We start from the raw sequence: 18,122 nt of genomic DNA, 5'->3' as shown, positions 1-18,122 counted from the left end.
GGATGACAGTTGAAAATTATCCTGCAATCATATTTTAAACAACCAACTAGACAGTCAGTTATTTATTCAATGATTCAGTTAACTGTTCAGGCAGTCACACAGCACATCAGTTCATTAGTGAAGCAATCAGTCATTAACTATTAGTCAGATAAACCAGTCAGTCAAATGTCCAGTTATTCAGCTAGTAAGTCCAATTATCTTGGCTTAGTTACCTTAGTGCAACTGTCTAAAAATTCAAAACAGATGAGAATGAAAAAGGAAATACTGCTGCAGAAAGGAGGTGAGAAAGGAGAAATGGGAAAGAGCAGGGAGGGAAAGAAAGATGGAGTCCTCAGGCGAAAGACTGACTTCCTAAGGGATAATTTGACATTTTATAAATTTTGAAAATATGTTCATTTGCTTTGTTGCTTAGAGTTAGATGAGAGGATCAATACCAGTGTCATACGTGTTGTTTTTACACATTCATTTTTGACACATAAATAACATGAAGGAGGAGTTCAGCGATCATCATCATCATCATCATCATCACCATATATTGCGTTCTCTCGATTTTTACTGTAAACCTCTTGTGTCACCTTTTGGTTGTTGTAAAGGCCTATATAAATAAATATTGATTGATTGATTGATTGATTGATTGATTGATTGATCCTTAGTACTTTGGAGTTAGTTTAGCTCTGAAAACTGAGTGGAGAAAATTAGCTTTCTTTTAGATTTTGGAGGCATTTGATGACTGGGTATTACAAATTTTCATTTCACACTGGGGGAAAACAAGGAAGGCAGAGGAAGGAATTTTACCAAAGCACATCTGTAGCTGCTACATCCCACAAGTGGTAGTTGCCACTGTATTAACGGAAATGTCAGCCTGGTGATTGACAGCTCACAGTCAAGCTGAAACATCACATCTTCTCTTAAAAATAGTTTTACACACATGTAAACACCCAATCATTCCCACATGCAGAGCATACATAAAAGCTCTGCATCGCGACCTTTGCCATTTAATAAACTAATAATGTGTTTTATCTGCCTGTTCCATTAAAGCTACTGCGTGCAATAGTAACAGCTCCCAGGAGTTTATTCTGCAAATAAGGTGACATTTTTTTGATTCAGAAGTGAATAAAACCAACTGAAATGGAAAAGAAATCTATTATACTTTCTTATACAAGTTAGAAAAATGTGCTTTTGATATCTGGCCTTGAATGGCTGAAATGCAAGAATTCAGAAAAAGAGTGGAGAATAGAATAACGCTGGATTGAAGACTGAAATGATTTTCAGATATTTAAGATTTGAATAGAATAAAACAACTGATATGCTTTTCTCTCTCTCTCTGTCTCTCTCTCTTTCTCCTTCTTTCTCCCCCCTTGTCTTTGTGTGTGTGTTGGTGTGTGAGTACAGAGCATCATCCTATAGAATATGCCATAGATGGTACCAACCGTTGGTGGCAAAGTCCCTCCATCAAGAATGGGATGGAGTACCACTATGTGACTGTCACACTGGACTTGAAACAGGTAGGCACACACACACACACACACACACACACACACACACACACAGAGTCTGTCAGTCTTATCAGTCTGCAGTGTAGCTGCTTAGAAGTGATTAACTTGCAGTTCACGGCAACTGAATACAATATAGTCTTTGGTTTTTGTTCGATATCTTTCATCTGCAAAAATTTTTTGCACATTTCTGATCCATCATTATTGTTGTTAGCACACATTAGCTCAGGGGGCTAATTTGGCTTGTTGACTATATTACATGAACATCACTGTCACCCTGAACATCCCACTGGACCCTGTTCAAAAAAACGTCAATTCAATAGTTGCTTTATAGTCTATATGAAAAAAAGGAACAAATAGTTGAATATTCAAATTGAAGAGCCAACTCTGATTCAACTGAAAAAAAGAGTCTGAGTTGGGTGCTGCCCTACTTGAGAGAATATTGTACTGACTCCACTCAAATTGAACAAAGATATTTCTGAGGTCTGCTGTCCAAAGCAGATTTTCACAGACTTTACTTGATCTTGTCTCTTCACAATGATCAACAAGGTTTTATCTACGTGACTTTTTTTTCACAGTCCTACCATTTGCTTCATGTATGTTTCTATACTAAGAGTGAACTGACCATCAAAGTGTCAGGATGTTTCTTCCACAACTATTGCCCTCCTAGATTTGCATTAACACACCAGGCTGCATGTTGTAAAGGCAGCTTTGATTTCAGAGTGTATACAATTAGAGCAGTAACTTGACCATTTAAAGTTGCAGTGTACAGCTCTATAAAGGATGTGTCTTTGTTTTGTCATCCAAGGAATTAAGCTGCTTGCTATTATTTCAGCAGCGCTGGGATTAGTCAAACCAACTGTGACATCAATCATTTCATAAGCAATCAATATATCATAGGCTTACTTGTCACATTTTAAATAATGGGTTTCCATTATCGATTTGGAAAGCTTGGCAACGATTGTGGAGACTGAGGGGCTGTGCACTGGCCTGGGATGATTAAGGACATCTAATTTAGTACAAAAGTGTGATTAAACAGATTAGGCTGTCGGATGATGATTATGTACAAGCAGGTGACAAATTAAAGGAAAAACCAACACACAGTGTCTTAATAAGGTGTTAAGCCTCCATGTGCCACAACAACAGCCTCAATGCTCCTTGGTATTGGTTCTCCAGGTCTCTGAACTCTACCGGAGGATGAACACCATTCTGACAAAACATATTCCCTCATTTGGTGTTTTGATGATGGTGGTGGAGAGCGTCCAAAATCTCCCATAGGTGTTCAGCTGGGTTGAGATCAGGCCATAGCATGTGATTCAGATCGTTTTCATTCCCATCAACCCATTCAGTGACCCCTCGTGTCCTGTGTATGGCGGCAGTGTCATCCTGTTTCACCACTTGCTCAGGTTTTTCCTTTAATTTGTCACCTGTCTGTAGATGTCTTGCAAATAAAATAAGTGAGTGTGAACAAAGAATGAGTGTGAGAGACACAGTTAATGACAAGCGCTTTGTTAATTAAGAGAAGCCAGTGAGAAATTGCTCTAAAGGTTTTTTTTTAGATTAATAATACAATAGCAATGATCAAAACAAAGTGTCAAGCTTCAATGAAACTAAAGCTTGAGTTACATAAATTGCAATAGCTACTTAGACATTTCATATAAATGAATATTGTTCAAGCAACAGGACATACACAAAATACATGTAAATTTTAACTAATGAAAAAATGGTAATAAGGGACAGTATTGTGAAGAAATGAATCTGTCCCAACTTGTCTCAAAGAGCATTTCACAGACTTGTTGTCACGAATTGAACTGAGGTTGATGAAATTAACTAAACATAACGAACAGTGAACAAACAAACTCTGACTCTGTTTCACTTTCACTCTCTCTTCCCATCATAGAGGTTGACTGGGCTAAACATAAAAATGCCTTTCCCAAATAAAGACAAGACTTCTGCTGCTGAAGCATGTAAGGTTAAAACTTCAAACTCGTGTCCCTGACAATTCACAATCAATAAAGGTTAGGTAATGATTAGGTTCTTCTGATCACCTGTCAATAGCGTCATATCCCCTTTGCACATGCGTCAGCGTTGTGGTTTCCTGCCAGAAACATCAACATAAAACTAAAATTTTTTAGATCAGGGTCTTTTTCAACTATGCATTTTAACCAGATGAAGGATTTTGGTCATCAGACATCAGAGAGACAAGCTGAGTAAACATTAGTGGCCCCTGCAAAACATCCCATGTCTGATGAACAGCCTCAATGAAACTGCTTTATTCAGTGTTTCTACTGGTCACAATCACCTGAAGGGAGGAGGAGTCGTCTGTGGATAATTTGGCCCCTGGTAAAAACCTCCTGAACAATGACGGCAACAATGGTGAAGACAGCAGCTTCCATAATCCCAGGCTGCTTCACAAAGTCACCAAACAGCATCTTTTGTTATTGTTTTGATTGAGAGACGCTTAGAGACAGAAGTTACATACTGCGTGTTACATTCAGCTCAGTGGAGATCGAGATCTGTTGTATTTAACAGAAATGACTTTGCTGCAGTCAGTGCCATATAAAGTAAACAAAACAGTTCTATCTTTGAGATTCGAATACTTAAGTGAATGTTCGTTGATTTCAGGTCAGCTCCTGTCATTCATATGGAACTAATATGAACATAGAGGCAGAAAGAGAGGATGGAAAAACAATAAGCCTGAGGTGAACTTTATTTATTTTTTTCTCAGCCATCTCAGAGAGTATAATTATATCTCTGGACAGGAAGTACAGCAGCAGCCATCTTGACATGTTAATGACTTCAGGCCCATCAATCACACCTCTCACCACTGTGGTGTTTCTGCTGAATAACTACACACTCCTAAATGGACACACGCACGCACACACTTTTTCACACCTGTCACCGGGGAGGCATGACCAATGAATGCATCTGCCAGGTTATGCACCTACACACACACACTCGCACTCCTTCACTTTTAACATGTGGAGCAGGTGACTGACGTACACACACACACACACACACACACAAAATTCTTGCTCTTATCTACTTTCATAGAGAAACTTTCATGGGAGATGCACATTCAAATGAATGACAAAATGATTACAACCACTGACAGCTGTATAAGAGGAAAACAGTGTGATAGTTTGGGGAAAAAAAACTGCTTTTAGTCCATTTGGCACAGGCAGGCTCTTTAAAAGATTTTTAATACCAGTGTGCATTTTCTTAATGGCCACCAACTGAGCGGACTCAGCTCTAACAGTCATCTTCATATAATGGCTGTTTTTGACATGTTCATAGAGTTCTATTATATATATATATATATATATATATATTATTTCTCCATCTTGCAATAAAGTAGCAATGATTAAAGATTTCTTTTGACTAAATGGTCTTCTCTCATTCGACTTATTTCCTGTTTCATCCATTAATAATTTAAAAGACGAAAACATAGGATCTCAAGATTAACGGTTTACTGAAGTGATTCAATTTTATTTTTCTTAAAACAAGTGAAAAACCACCTATTTGGATGGGAGATGAGGACTTGGTCACTTATGTAGAAAGTGAAAGATGTGAAGGGCTGAGTACTTTTTAAAAATAGAGTTAACATTTGTTCCTTTTTGATTTTGATATCATTTTAATATCAGTACTTTCCCAGTCAAGTGAATGGGAAAGTGAGTCCAGACCTTTGACCGGTACTGTATGTTTAGTGCAGCTAAAATAAATGTGCCGGACTGAATATGTCAAACACGGCCATTATAAGATGACAGCTGTTAGAACTGCGTCAACTTAGTAGGTGGTCATTGAGAAATAAGCACAGTGGCATTCAAATGCTTACATTTAGCCTTTCTAATTATACATTTATTGCGTCATACATGTAGCCATAATAATAGCACATATAACACATCAGTTTTTTACTGCCATTTTTGGTAGCTTGTGATTTTTTTTAAATATTTTTTTTAATATTTGTCTTGAATGGAATTTTAATTCTTGAATGGTTAAGGCCCAGACCACATTACTGACAGAAACAGAGGCAGTTATGGTTTTACAACTAAAAACGTAAATGACTCATCGTTGTTTTAGTCTTGCCTAAATATTTAAAGTGTTAAGGTCAAACTATTTTTTAAATTGGAACAAAATTGTTGAGTATTCAGGTTCGACTGATCATGCTTGTCACAAACCAATCAATGCGACAAACCTGTCAATAATGTCAATACTGAACACATTGTGCGCAAATTCTTCACCATCTACAAGCAGCAACTTCATTAGAGTCAAAGTCAAGGTAAGATTGTGGTAAAGGCACGATAAGGGTTAAGCAACTTAAATAGGTAGCTAAGATAAAAGAGACTGTGCTGATGATTAAAAATGCATAAAAGTCTGATGTGCTGATCATCACTTCCACCCCCACACTTGCTACACTATAAAGCACACTACCTCACCCTACATATGGATTCACCCAAGATGGCAATAATTCCTAAGGCTACTGGGCTGCGTGGCTTTAACATTCAACATTTGGCTATAACATTTTTTTTTCCTGTCAGAATTAATGTATTGATTTTTTTCCAGTCTATATATACCATGTCATGACCATTAAATTATTGAGGTTTAACAGATAAATTCAAACATCATTTGATATATCAGCGTCAGTTCAGTGCTAAAAATCGTTTGGTCGGCCCTTCACTCCTGCTCTTGTGATCCCTTTACTGTTGTCTCACTGAAATGTGTTTAGACCACAACTCAATTCACACCCATTAGAGAAGCTGAAATTATCAATATTCAAATGCTGTTAATTTCTAAAATATTTGGACATGAAACGACCTTAACAACCAGTTCCGTTAGAAGCGACTGTAAATGATCCCTCTGTCATCAAGCAACTCTCAGTTTATGCTGTCAGTCAGTTTTGTATTGATCCAAGTAGATCGACCTCACGCCTGATTTGGAGTGATTGACTGTATTCTCGCTACCATTAATGTCTGTGTGTGCGTTTGTGTGAACATGTGCACGCCTCAGTGGTCTGTGTATATATATATGTGTGTGGGACTCGATCTCTCCAACGGAAAGCTATTTACCCTCCAGTGCGCTGAATTTCCCTCGCGACCACAGTCATCTCACTCAGAAAATGACAGTGGCCTTGTGTGTTTGTGTGTGTGTGGTTATCGCCTGTGACATCACCACCCTCATTTCCTCTCTTGTTATTGCTGAGCCTCTCTGGACGGAAAGACTAAATAATGAGAAAAAGTGGGAGCTGATTCTCCATGCGTGCCTTTGTGTGTGTGAGAGAGAGACAGTTGATTTGCTGTGTATGTTTTCCATCATTTTTAGATGATTTCTTGAGTTGTAATTGTGCCTGCAGATGCATCTGACTTTACACTAAGAGTCCTCTGAAGAGATCTGTTGAAGAGGATTGAGGAATAATTCTGAATTTGTGAGAGCTTAGTACCCAAGTCCTGATTATCTGTAGGTTTAATTTACTGGTTTAAACATTTTTGTTCATTTTAAATGAGTAAATACTCTTTTCATTTATCCACTTATTATTGAGATTTTATACCTCCAATCATTCATCTTATCAAAGTTTTTACGCCATGTGTTTCCAATCGAGGAAGGCTTGCGTGGCTGTAGGCTCAGGCATTACAATGCATATAGATTAAGAAATTACCAGTAAACGTTTTAGAACTGTTTTATCATCAGGGGTTAAACTTGCCTCGTCATGGCAACTCTCTTTTATCAGCCTCAGATGGCGTTCAGTTAAATTACAGTTATTATGGAAATGCAGCGGCCAGTTTGATTGATGGACAGTTTGATGGACATGGTCAAATCATGCACTGGCTCTGCTAACTGCAGGCAGGAGGAGAACCTGGCAGAGTGATCAGGGTCCTGTAAGAGGCTGTCAGTCAAAGTGCTTTCATGACCCACAGATCTTAAACGCCTCAATATATAGACACATGCACACGCATATACAAGAATAATTACCATAAATGCATGTCTGTCACATGTGAAATTGCTACATTGAATTCCCCAAGAACTTGTTTACATGCAGCTGCATATGTTATTTTTTTTAATGGCATACATACAGTATACAGTAGGTACACTGTGTACCCAGACTATTTCAATCAAAACACAATTATGAACAAAATGAGTTAATCCAATCAGAGGGAGAATAATTCTGTGCATGTTCATAAAATGCATTTGTGTAAAGCATTAGGGGAATGATAATCCTGAGTGTAAACAGAGATAACTGACCTTATTGTCACCGGTTCTGAGCAGTCAATTAGAGAAAGTTTTTAAAGATACCACAGGAAAAGTCATATGGGGAAAAGTAATGAATGGAGTTCACAGGTCCTGTTAAACCACTGTGTCCTGTTGCATGATTTAAGAGATTTCTATCAAACTCTGTTGCTTCTACAGGGAAATTCATCCGTGCCCTGCCTTCAGTTCTGTAGTTAAACTGAAAGTTGAATGTGGCTTTTCACATTTCTATGTTATTCCTTTTGATCACAGAAGGGAATCCAACCTAAGTTAATGTAACTCCAGACCCTCAGACACATTTTACACATTTTACACATTTTCTTACTTGAATTGTCTGTGTCATACTTGGTAATTATTATTATTATTATTATTATTAGCTTTTTTCAGTCCTACTCTTGCGGTCACAGATAAGGTAATACTTTAAACAACTTTGAGGCAACAACTTTTTTCTGCAGATGGCTTCATGATTTAAAAACAATGCTTGTGTTTGTCTTTTTTTTTTTTTTTTGGCTTTTTGTAGCTACAATCCCTCATTGTTGTTTGTTTGACTTAATTGCTCATTCACTATGAGCCTCACGCATTTCTACAAAAAACAACGACAGTGAGTTTTACAATGCAAACGTCATAAAAAAGCCACTGTCAAAAGCACACAGGTGTCAGACATGAACACGCAGAGACCAGTGATACTGATGATTAGGGATGGGCACCCAAACAAGGTATTAAACAGGCCCTGGTGAACTGTAGAGTCGATGAGCTCTGATGTTATTGGTTCTGCTCGCGGGACTGGAGAAATTAAGAAAATAGATTTCCTATTTATTATTGCTACATAAAAGTTATCCTGCACATTTTAGCTCACCAACTCTGTTTCTGATAAAGACACTTTTGCCATTTCCAATCGAGAAGGGAGCTCTCTCTCTCTCTGTCTGTCTGTCTCTCCCTGTCTCGTGTGCGGGGAGAGGTGGGGTCAGCTCTCTCTCACATGCTGTAGCGTTGTGCAGCAGCGAGAAATAATCGTTCGATAGTGTGTTTGTGCTTGCAGCCACATATGCAACAAGTGTTGAACGTGTAAGTAATCTGTTGAAACATCTCGTGAAAAGGCACAGTTTTGACCGTGTGTTATCTACGCTAGCAGCCTGGGTTAATGATGAAAAGTGACCATTACTGATATCTTTAAAATAATGCTTTTTTTCTACACAGGAATGTTACTTTATATACAGTACATATAAAAAAAAATAAAACAATGTTAATTCTGAAATCTTTATTCAGAACAGACAGAAGGTAAATGAAACATCTGCTGTCTCCTATCAAACTTTGTTGGTATAATGTAGAACAGTAGCTCGGGCCAAAGCAAGAATGTGAGAGCGATTGCAGCATCTGGTGTTTTATGCAGACTGAAGCCTATTTAAAAAGCTTAAGGCCAAATTACAACCAAGTCTGTGAGCGAGCGTGTTGGTGCATGTATGTGTTTTATTTGTGTGTGCAAGTGTGTTTTGGGCCGTTCAGACAGAGAAGCAGACTTGAAGAGAGTGGATTTCAATTGGCTTTTCCACACCAGGCCATTTCTCAGCTTTATCCAGAGGCTGTTGTCTGTATGTTCTGCAGCCTCTCCGCTGTTTACGCCAATGTGAAAAACTTGAAATATTTTTATATTTCATATTATTTTTTTATTTTTGTAAATTTAATTTGCAATTCAGTCAAATACTGAACTCTATTCTAATGTGTTTGCTGAAGCGCTGTCAAGAGACAGTCATTCAAAATCTCTCTCCAAATTGTTTTTAGTGGCAGCTTAGTGGAAAAGCAGAACGATCTTGCGATGAGATGACTGTGTGGCTCCAGTGAATATCTTCTGCTTGTTTGTCTGCACTAAGTTTGGCAGTCAAGGATGCTGGATGATTCACCCTTATTCAGAGCTGGGCCAAAAGCTACTTTATTAGTCCAGTGAGATGTTAACACATTTTCATTTGAAGTGGCAGTAAATTTTAACGAGTCTGCATACCAGTGCTGTTGCTGTGTTGCTCCACCTGTGTGTCTGCATGTGTGTGTTTGTTAATGTCCGAGGTCAAAACCCAAAAGAACTGACATTTTGTCATTGTTTTTAATTCTTTTTGTCTCATTTTGATCTTATTCCACGTTGTTTCAGTTTAGTCTTTTCTGCTTTTGTGTGCAAATCCAGACATAATTGGCTGGAGTGCTAACTGGAACTGGAGCTCGATGCCAGTTTATCAGGCCAGAGAGATTTTAACACGTTTCCATGTGAATGGCCTGCAAACACCAGCTGTTCAGTAAAACCGCTGTCACTGTGTGTGCAAATCACGCTAAGACAAAATGGATTCTTCACAGTCCATTTAACTGTGGGCAACCCGACCATACTGGACACAGGGTTTAAGTGGACTGACTGAGCATTAAAATAAACATTTTAAGTGCTCATTTGGCTGTTATCCTCAAATATCTGCCAACAACCGTTCCCTGGCATGTCATGACTATTTCCTGTCAAAGAACAAATGTCAAAGATGGCTGCAATAAAATGCTTGAGAAGCCTGTTGAAATGAACATTGATTTCTATGGTTTTGACTGTTAAAACCACTTGAGATGAAAAAATAGGAGACAGTTTTGTTGCATTTGAAGACTTAGTGAATTATTTGCCTCCACTCCTCTGCAGTCTCAACACCTCAGTATGAAGTGATGTGAAATATAAAAATAAGGAAACTGAGTCAGTAGTTTATTTTAGAATCACAGGATTATTCATCAGTAAGAAAACAAACTGCAATTAAGAGGCTGTGTCATTTCATCTGGGGATAAATGAGTCACTGATTGTTTCACTCTAACAAGTTCAGATCACTTTTAAGTCCAAGCAAACTTTTTTAGAACTTGCAGATCTGCTATGTACTTCCTTATGAGATGAAACCACAACTTAGAAGACATAAATTAATGTTGTAATTAACTTTTTTTGTTTGTTTTGTGACAGCACCCCCTATTTGTGCATTCTGAACAAATAATACCAAACAGTTACCTACTGTTAACACCAGTTTGCATGCTAGTTAGTTAATTAGCTCACTTAGAGGCTCAAATATTTTAATCGTAAGTTAAAAAATCACTGATCAATGATACTGTTTTTACAATTTCCAATTCAATCCACAATCTAAGGGAGATGTCCAAAAACACTGGCCTTGAAATCCCGTAACTCTAGAGTAATATTACTCTAGTATTATGCTAATTCATTTCATTTATTCATTTATTTGTGGGGGTGTGAGTTCATAATCCAGTGAGATAACATTTAATTGCCTTATTCTAACTTATTTAACCTGATGAAACTTGCAGACATGCTGTTCATTTGAGCTTAAAGTTTAAGATCAAAATTGCCAAACCAGGCTGCAGTACAGAAACAAAACCCAAAAAAATGAATTAAAAAATCTGTATGAAAAGAGAATCTGGCCAATTAAATTTTATATCGAAAGCTGCTATGATGTGTTCACGACGTGAACTCACCATAAACTTACCAATCTGACATCAGATGTCATGATTGCAAGATAAACATTTATTTACCAGCCGTGTGATTCCTGCCCAGACAGTTAGTGGTGTGTTTATTTGTTGATGCTGTGTTGAGCTTTAGAGGCAAAAAAAGTCCCTCGTCTGATCCACATCTGATCAAAACATAGAATATGACACACTGTAGTCTTCCACACACATACACACACACACACACACACACACACACACGCACACACTGCATTAGTTAGCTGTGTTCTTCTATGTTTAGCTGCTTGAGCTGCCTAGCTGTCCCAAAGCTGTCACCATATTACAAGCTACCACTGAGAGCTGTCTTACACACACACACACACACACACACACACACACACACACACATATCATCCCATCCTCCTGAATACAGGTAACAGTGACTCTTTGTAGGGGGTTTGAATGACTGCTATAAGGTTACCCTGAAATACACTTTCTCACACACACAAACACACGCAGACACACACACGGTAGCTTTCTCCCCATTCTAATTGCTGCAATATGACACTGCTTCCCACATCATGAGAAGAAAGAGAGAGATCCTCACAGAGAGAAGGGATGGGGTGAAAGACGGGGTGGTGAGGAGAGACAGGGAGTCAGCATTTGACCTACATCCAGTGTTTGTGTTTGTCTGTGTAGTCAGTGATAAAACTGAAGGAAAACAAAGATCATTGTATTTTATTGAAAGACAAATAGAAACATGCAGATAATAAATGCAGCCCTCACATTCTGATTTATTTATTTAAGAGGATGTGAACAAGGCTTTTAGTTTCCTCCATTTGCTTAGTTGAAAACTATACTGATGTGAACATGGGTCAGAGAATGTGATTGACTGACCTGACTCTTCACTCCTGACTTTATTACTTACAGAATAATGTTAGATTTTGTTTCAGGAGGTCCAATAAAACTGACAACAAGCACAAGTTCATCTTTCATCACATGCTTTTCTAAAGTTGATAACAATTACTAGGTGTGCTATAATCATGGATGGACACTAGCATTCAAAAAACAAAGTGTGGTTCCTGAAACACAGATGTTTTGGCTGTTTTTAATTAACTGTGTCATCTCTCTGTATTTTTTAGGTTTTCCAGATCGCCTATGTCATCATAAAGGCAGCCAACTCACCTCGCCCCGGTGAGCACTCTGCTTCATAATTTGTGTTTAGACAGATACACAGTGTTTCAGGTGTTACCATTACTGCTTTGATTATACAATTAAACAGTAACTATGTGATTAAAGTGCAAACTACAGGCTTATATTCAGCCTGAGTCTTAGGAACACTTAAATACAATACTTATAGCCATGTGAGCACATTGTTGTCCCACAGAGAATCCACAATTAATTTGAATGATTAGGACTCCATTCATTAAAATAAACTTTACTCCAGTCTTACAAACTCTTGATATCCAGATGTTTGATAAAATTCAACATCTAAAACATCAATAATCCTGATAATCTAATGCCTGTGACTGTTACTGAACAAACTACTAAACCAAACAGGCATTTTGTAGGTGTGTAAGTTCACAATGAAGCTTGAGGATTTTGTGATTTTTAATGGCAGCAGTTGTGAAATTGTGGCAAATGCACTGGACAACAAGGTCAGTGAAAGGCATTACCAATCGGAAAAATGATGAGATGCTTTTAACAAGGTGTCACAAAATATCAAGAGTAGTTAGATTCTCATGTCAGGGAGAAACAGTGTATCACCTGTGACAGAACAACATGAAGTCCCCATAGGAATCACAGTGCACGGGAGGAACAGTACATAGCAGTTTGACCGGCAGTAATTTAACACTCAAAATAACCCAGAAGACTGTATTAGCTACACATTAGCCTCAGACACCTGGTATAATGGTTAGCTGCAAACTGATAGCAGGAAACAATTCAACATTTTGTAAAAATCTTATCTGCATTTTTTGTCTTGACTTCCAAAGTTGTTCAGGATCCATGTTTTTGCCAAATTCAATCTTCACTCATCCTTATCTAAAACTTTGCCAACTTTACTGTTACAGAGAAAACATTAATGACACCTGAAGGAACATGGCACAAACTCACCACATGATGTTTCCATGTTAAAATGCATGAAAATTTTAAGCATCAGCTAATGTTAGTGTTAATCTTATTTTTAAAAAATGAAACTGCCATGTCTTGGTAGTTGCAGAGTGCTGGTGGCAGCTCATATGTATTGCCATCTAATTTACTTATTTGGTTTTTCCATTAACTGGACTCCCTTCACTCTGCATTCAATCACTCCAGGAGTTAGAACATCATAGTTTGCTTCAAGTTATTGAGAAACGTGTGGGATGGAATGTTCTGTCAATTTTCTATGTATTTTAAGTAGGATGACCTAAACACAGGCTGGGTGTCCATCACTGTTTTTATTGATCTTTTCTCTCCTCCACGTCGCACATTTAAAGCATTTCATAATTATTTTCCTCTCCAATATTTTTGCCCGCAGGTAACTGGGTCTTAGAGCGTTCAATAGACGGTGTGACCTTTGAACCCTGGCAGTACTACGCCATCACAGACACAGAGTGCCTGACACGATTCAACATTAATCCACGCACAGGACCTCCATCTTATACCAGAGATGATGAAGTTATCTGCACGTCCTTTTATTCAAAGATTCACCCCCTGGAGAACGGAGAGGTAAGTAGGATGGTGCCTGTGGAGTCGGGTCGACTCAGGCTGAATGTTTGGTTCTGTTTGGTTTGGGTGGATTAAAGTTGGGATAAGTTTGATTGCACTTGCACAGATTTTACCTCTGTGATGTGCCTTGGGCTTTTCTGATTTTTATTTTCTTCTTTTTTTTTAGTTATGGTTCCAACTTTTAAGCACAGAGATTCAACACTTGGTGTTCTCGCATCAGTGGCTCGATCCAGGTCCAGTTGCACTGAGCCCAACATGTTTTTTTTGAATCAAACGTGTCCGTGGCGAGGAATCTTTGTTTGATCAACGCCTGAAAAAAACAGAGCGAGGAGTCACAACTCTGGTTGTAGTTGAAATGTGGAGCCAAAAGCAGGATGCAGAGGCAGAGCACATAAAGTAAAAGGCAGTTTCTTCTAATCAAAAACAGGGTCACTGACAGTGAAGCAGTTACAGGAAGCAAACAACTCCCAAACGTGTTTGAGGGGGTAGAGAGCATAGGCAGGCAGGCAGGACAAACGTTGCGAGGCAAATAAGATGACCTGGGAAAGACAGTTATCTGATGGAGGGGTGGACATGATGAGGGCAGGTGTGCAAGCAGGTGTTGGTCAGGGGACTGTGGAATAGTGGGAAGGGCAATTTCTGGTCTGCAGGGGAGGTGTCGTTAGGGCTACAGTAGCAGACAGGAATAATAAGCCGAGAATGTGAGAATGCATTAAGATGAATCTCAGATCATGACACCAGGTCAAACTGTGTAAAATTGAAATAATCTACATAAAAGAAAGTAAAATATTGATGTAAGTTCTCTATAATGCACCAGTCTGTGCTCAGAACAGGAACATGAAATGAAAACCATGTTGGTTTTCAAAATTAAGAAGAAAAAGTGGGTATATTTCCTTTTTAAATGTGTGCAGCTGTTTGAGTCACTGATTAAATTTGGGTTCTGATTTATTGAAAACACACTCACACTGATACGCACACATGCACACCACTGTTTACTGTTATGTTGTTGCTTTGATCAGCTGTGTGTGTGGTTGCACCCGGTAAGAACAGAGGGGCAAGCCTGCTGTAACTGACATTAATGAAGAGAAAGAGGACTGTAGAACACACACAAACACATGCGCACACACACACACACACACACACACACACACATACTACAGTGAAAATAAACTAATCACACATCTACATCTCCCACACAGGTCTCTAGATGCCTGTCTGAATATGTGTACACATTTACATGGGTGCTGGTGTGTGAGCTTGCACATGCTTGTGTGTTAAGTGTGTGTGTCCTTGTGTGTTTGCACTGTATATGTGTCTATGTCCTGCGGGGGAGCGCTAGAGGGGGTGCGAGCTGGGAGATGTCAAGAGCTGCAAGTAACGATGGAGGTGTCTGAATGTGTGTGTGTGTGTGTGTGTGTGTGTGTGTGTGTGTGTGTGTGAGGTTGACAGCTCCCTAGCCGTCTGATCACAGTGAAACCATAATGAGTCGTAGGCGATGTGTCACAGCATTGCACACACATTCACAATGTCACCCCACCACTCATCACACACACACACACACACACACACACACACTTTCATGGATACACAGACATATACACAACCATCTCCTTCGTCACTTCCAAGTGTGCAGCTTACACCCATCAAGTGTTCCCCCTTGACACGCACGAGCACACACACACACACACACACAGGCGCACACACAGACACACACACACACACACACACACAGGCACATTCGGTCAGCCCACTCTGTGAGACTTTTTTCTAGATGCCAAATGTTGCTTTTGGCCACATTAGTGAGACGGACAGATGGACAGTCAGACAGACAGAACCTCACACTCCTCATTATGTGGCTGCCTGTTGATTATTGGTGATACAGAATATAAATCCATGCTTATTCTACGTCTTCACTGATTTAAAGTAGTTACAACACATAGTGTCAGTTTGTTTAGTAAACAAAATGAAACCTATAGAGAAGCAACAGACTCTGTGGGTATATGTTGCATCATGTTGAACTCTGCCTCCTAATTAAATTGCCTGATATCAGGACATCTTTGTCCCTCATCACAAATTTAATCATTTAATTGTTTTTGCACAAACGGTCACCACAAAGCAGTGCTGCTAATTTGACACATTCCCAGCAACATTTTTTAAATCATGTAGTGCAGGATTAATGTCCCTGACCAAACAACCCTATCGTCAGACAAGAATAACCCCGACCTCCACATGTTCACTTTTCTCCCAGCTACATACAGGGCACACTACTACCTGCATCAGCACTGAATGAGACTGGGCTGCTCCAGAATCTTCCACTATGTGTGGATATTGGGCTGGATCAAGGATGTGTAATATTAAAAGCACCTAGAGAGATCAAGTGTCAGCTTTTGCCTGTAGAGATTTATTTAGAAAGAAGGTATCCAATGATTACTGTTCAGTAAATATAATTATTATCAGAAAAAAATAAATGCTTTTATTTTCTTTTTAGTTTACTTCACATCTGGCCTCCCTGACACAAAGTCTCCGTTTCAGCCCAGTGGTTTGAATCATCTGTAGATTTATCAGTCAGGTTAAACATGAGACACCAAATAAGTGTGAGTGATATTGGTCTGGATGTCTGCTCTATCACTGATAGTGAAAACAGGTGTGCATGATTAGCTCCTCTAAGCAGTGGAAGAATGGGTGAAACTGCTCTGCAGTAAATTACATTCTGCTAAAGCTGGTCCACTAATGAGTGTGTGTCTGTGCCCACAGACAAACTGGGATTGTCAGCAGGAACAAAATATTCTTAACATAATGCCTTGTCCTTATTGTGTATTCTTTGAAAGGTTTATAACAGTTTCTCCCCCTAAAGTTACCTGGGCAGATGGTATGTTCCAGTTTGTTGAGGCTGAGAAGGTAAAAGACAAATCACTGGTCTGTAGTTGTACAGTCAGGTGGGTAGGTGGCAGGCTGCTGTGAGACTGCAGGATTTATCTGCTGATTCACTGCATTGTTTTTGTTGAACTTCCTGAGGTTTTTCTCTCTTTCATTGATAATTTTGTGACACCTTTTTTTGCACACTTTTTTCTACAGTGCTGCTTCTTTACAATATTCCAGTGTTAGTCACCTGCAAGTCCCTTAGGATGAATTTAGAATCAGCATTTGGGATTTTGTTTGGCAAAACCAGCTTTAGCATGGCAGAATCCCCAACATTATTCTCTCTCTCCAGCCATTGTAAGATTGGTGCTTCTTTAATCAAATATTACATTTTAAGCATCTTTTTGAACTTCAGTTATATTATCATCTGAAGACCGAAAACAAATAACACCATGGTTCAGGTTATTGGTTGGTAGTATTTCAAAGTCTGCTAATTTAAGGACAAATGTGCCACAAACTGCTTCCTGTTAAAAAGGTTGCTGCTAATCATCCTCTCCCTTGTTCTGATCTGTTTATGTTTGTTTTCTCTTTGGCTTCACCACAGAGGCGCCTCACTCCTCCTCCCATCTGCCACTACAAGAAACCAGAAAGCACCTTTACTGTTTGTCTTAGCGCAGTGTCTTAGTTTAACTGCTGCTGTGACAAGTCAGTATTCATCTGTCTCTCTCTCTATAGATTCACACATCGCTGATCAATGGCCGTCCCAGTGCAGATGACCCCTCCCCGACCCTGCTGAACTTCACCTCCGCCCGCTACATCAGACTGGTGTTTCAGCGAATCCGAACGCTGAACGCTGACCTCATGACTCTGACACTCCGCGACCACAAAGAGATCGATCCCATTGTGACAAGACGGGTGAGGCTCCACACAGACACACAACACTTTTTCTTTTCTTTTCTTTTCTTTTCTTTTCTTTTCTTTGTTTTGTATAAAGTGATGTACAACTGATGCAGTGTGGCGAACACAGGCAGTGCTACTGTTCAACACATCACCAGATGTGGCTCCATCTTTTGTTAGGTCAGGACATCCTTTTTTAGGTATAATGTCCTCTCAGATAAGAGTGCAGGATCTTGCTCTAATAACACCTCATAATTTGCTAATATGGTCATTAATGCTGTAGTGCTTATAATGACATGTTTTACCTCTCCCTTCAGTACTACTATTCCATTAAGGACATCTCAGTTGGAGGGATGTGTATCTGTTATGGCCATGCTAAAGCCTGCCCACTCAACGCTCTTACACAGGTAAGATACTCTCTCAGTCCAGTTAACAATACCACCAAGGTAATGGAGCTCCTCCATA

General features: G+C 39.1%; 1 protein-coding gene across 4 annotated transcripts in view; it reads left to right on the top strand.

Annotated features, from left to right (window-relative positions):
- lama2 (laminin, alpha 2) overlaps positions 1-18,122 on the top strand; it is a 174,318-nt gene that overhangs the window by 34,104 nt on the left and 122,092 nt on the right. For all 4 annotated transcript variants that reach the window (XM_071467458.1, XM_071467457.1, XM_071467456.1 and 1 more), the window contains exons 3-7: positions 1,393-1,505; positions 12,335-12,386; positions 13,711-13,901; positions 17,496-17,675; positions 17,975-18,064. In XM_071467458.1, coding sequence (XP_071323559.1) covers positions 1,393-1,505; positions 12,335-12,386; positions 13,711-13,901; positions 17,496-17,675; positions 17,975-18,064 — 626 coding nt within the window. The remainder of the gene's footprint in view (positions 1-1,392; positions 1,506-12,334; positions 12,387-13,710; positions 13,902-17,495; positions 17,676-17,974; positions 18,065-18,122) is intronic.

Source organism: Trachinotus anak, unplaced genomic scaffold (genome assembly GCF_046630095.1).
Source record: "Trachinotus anak isolate AG129_WGS33_773 ecotype Australia unplaced genomic scaffold, CSIRO_AGI_Tana_v1 ptg000031l, whole genome shotgun sequence".
NCBI lineage: Eukaryota > Metazoa > Chordata > Actinopteri > Carangiformes > Carangidae > Trachinotus > Trachinotus anak.
This window is presented reverse-complemented; position numbering and strand designations above follow the sequence as displayed.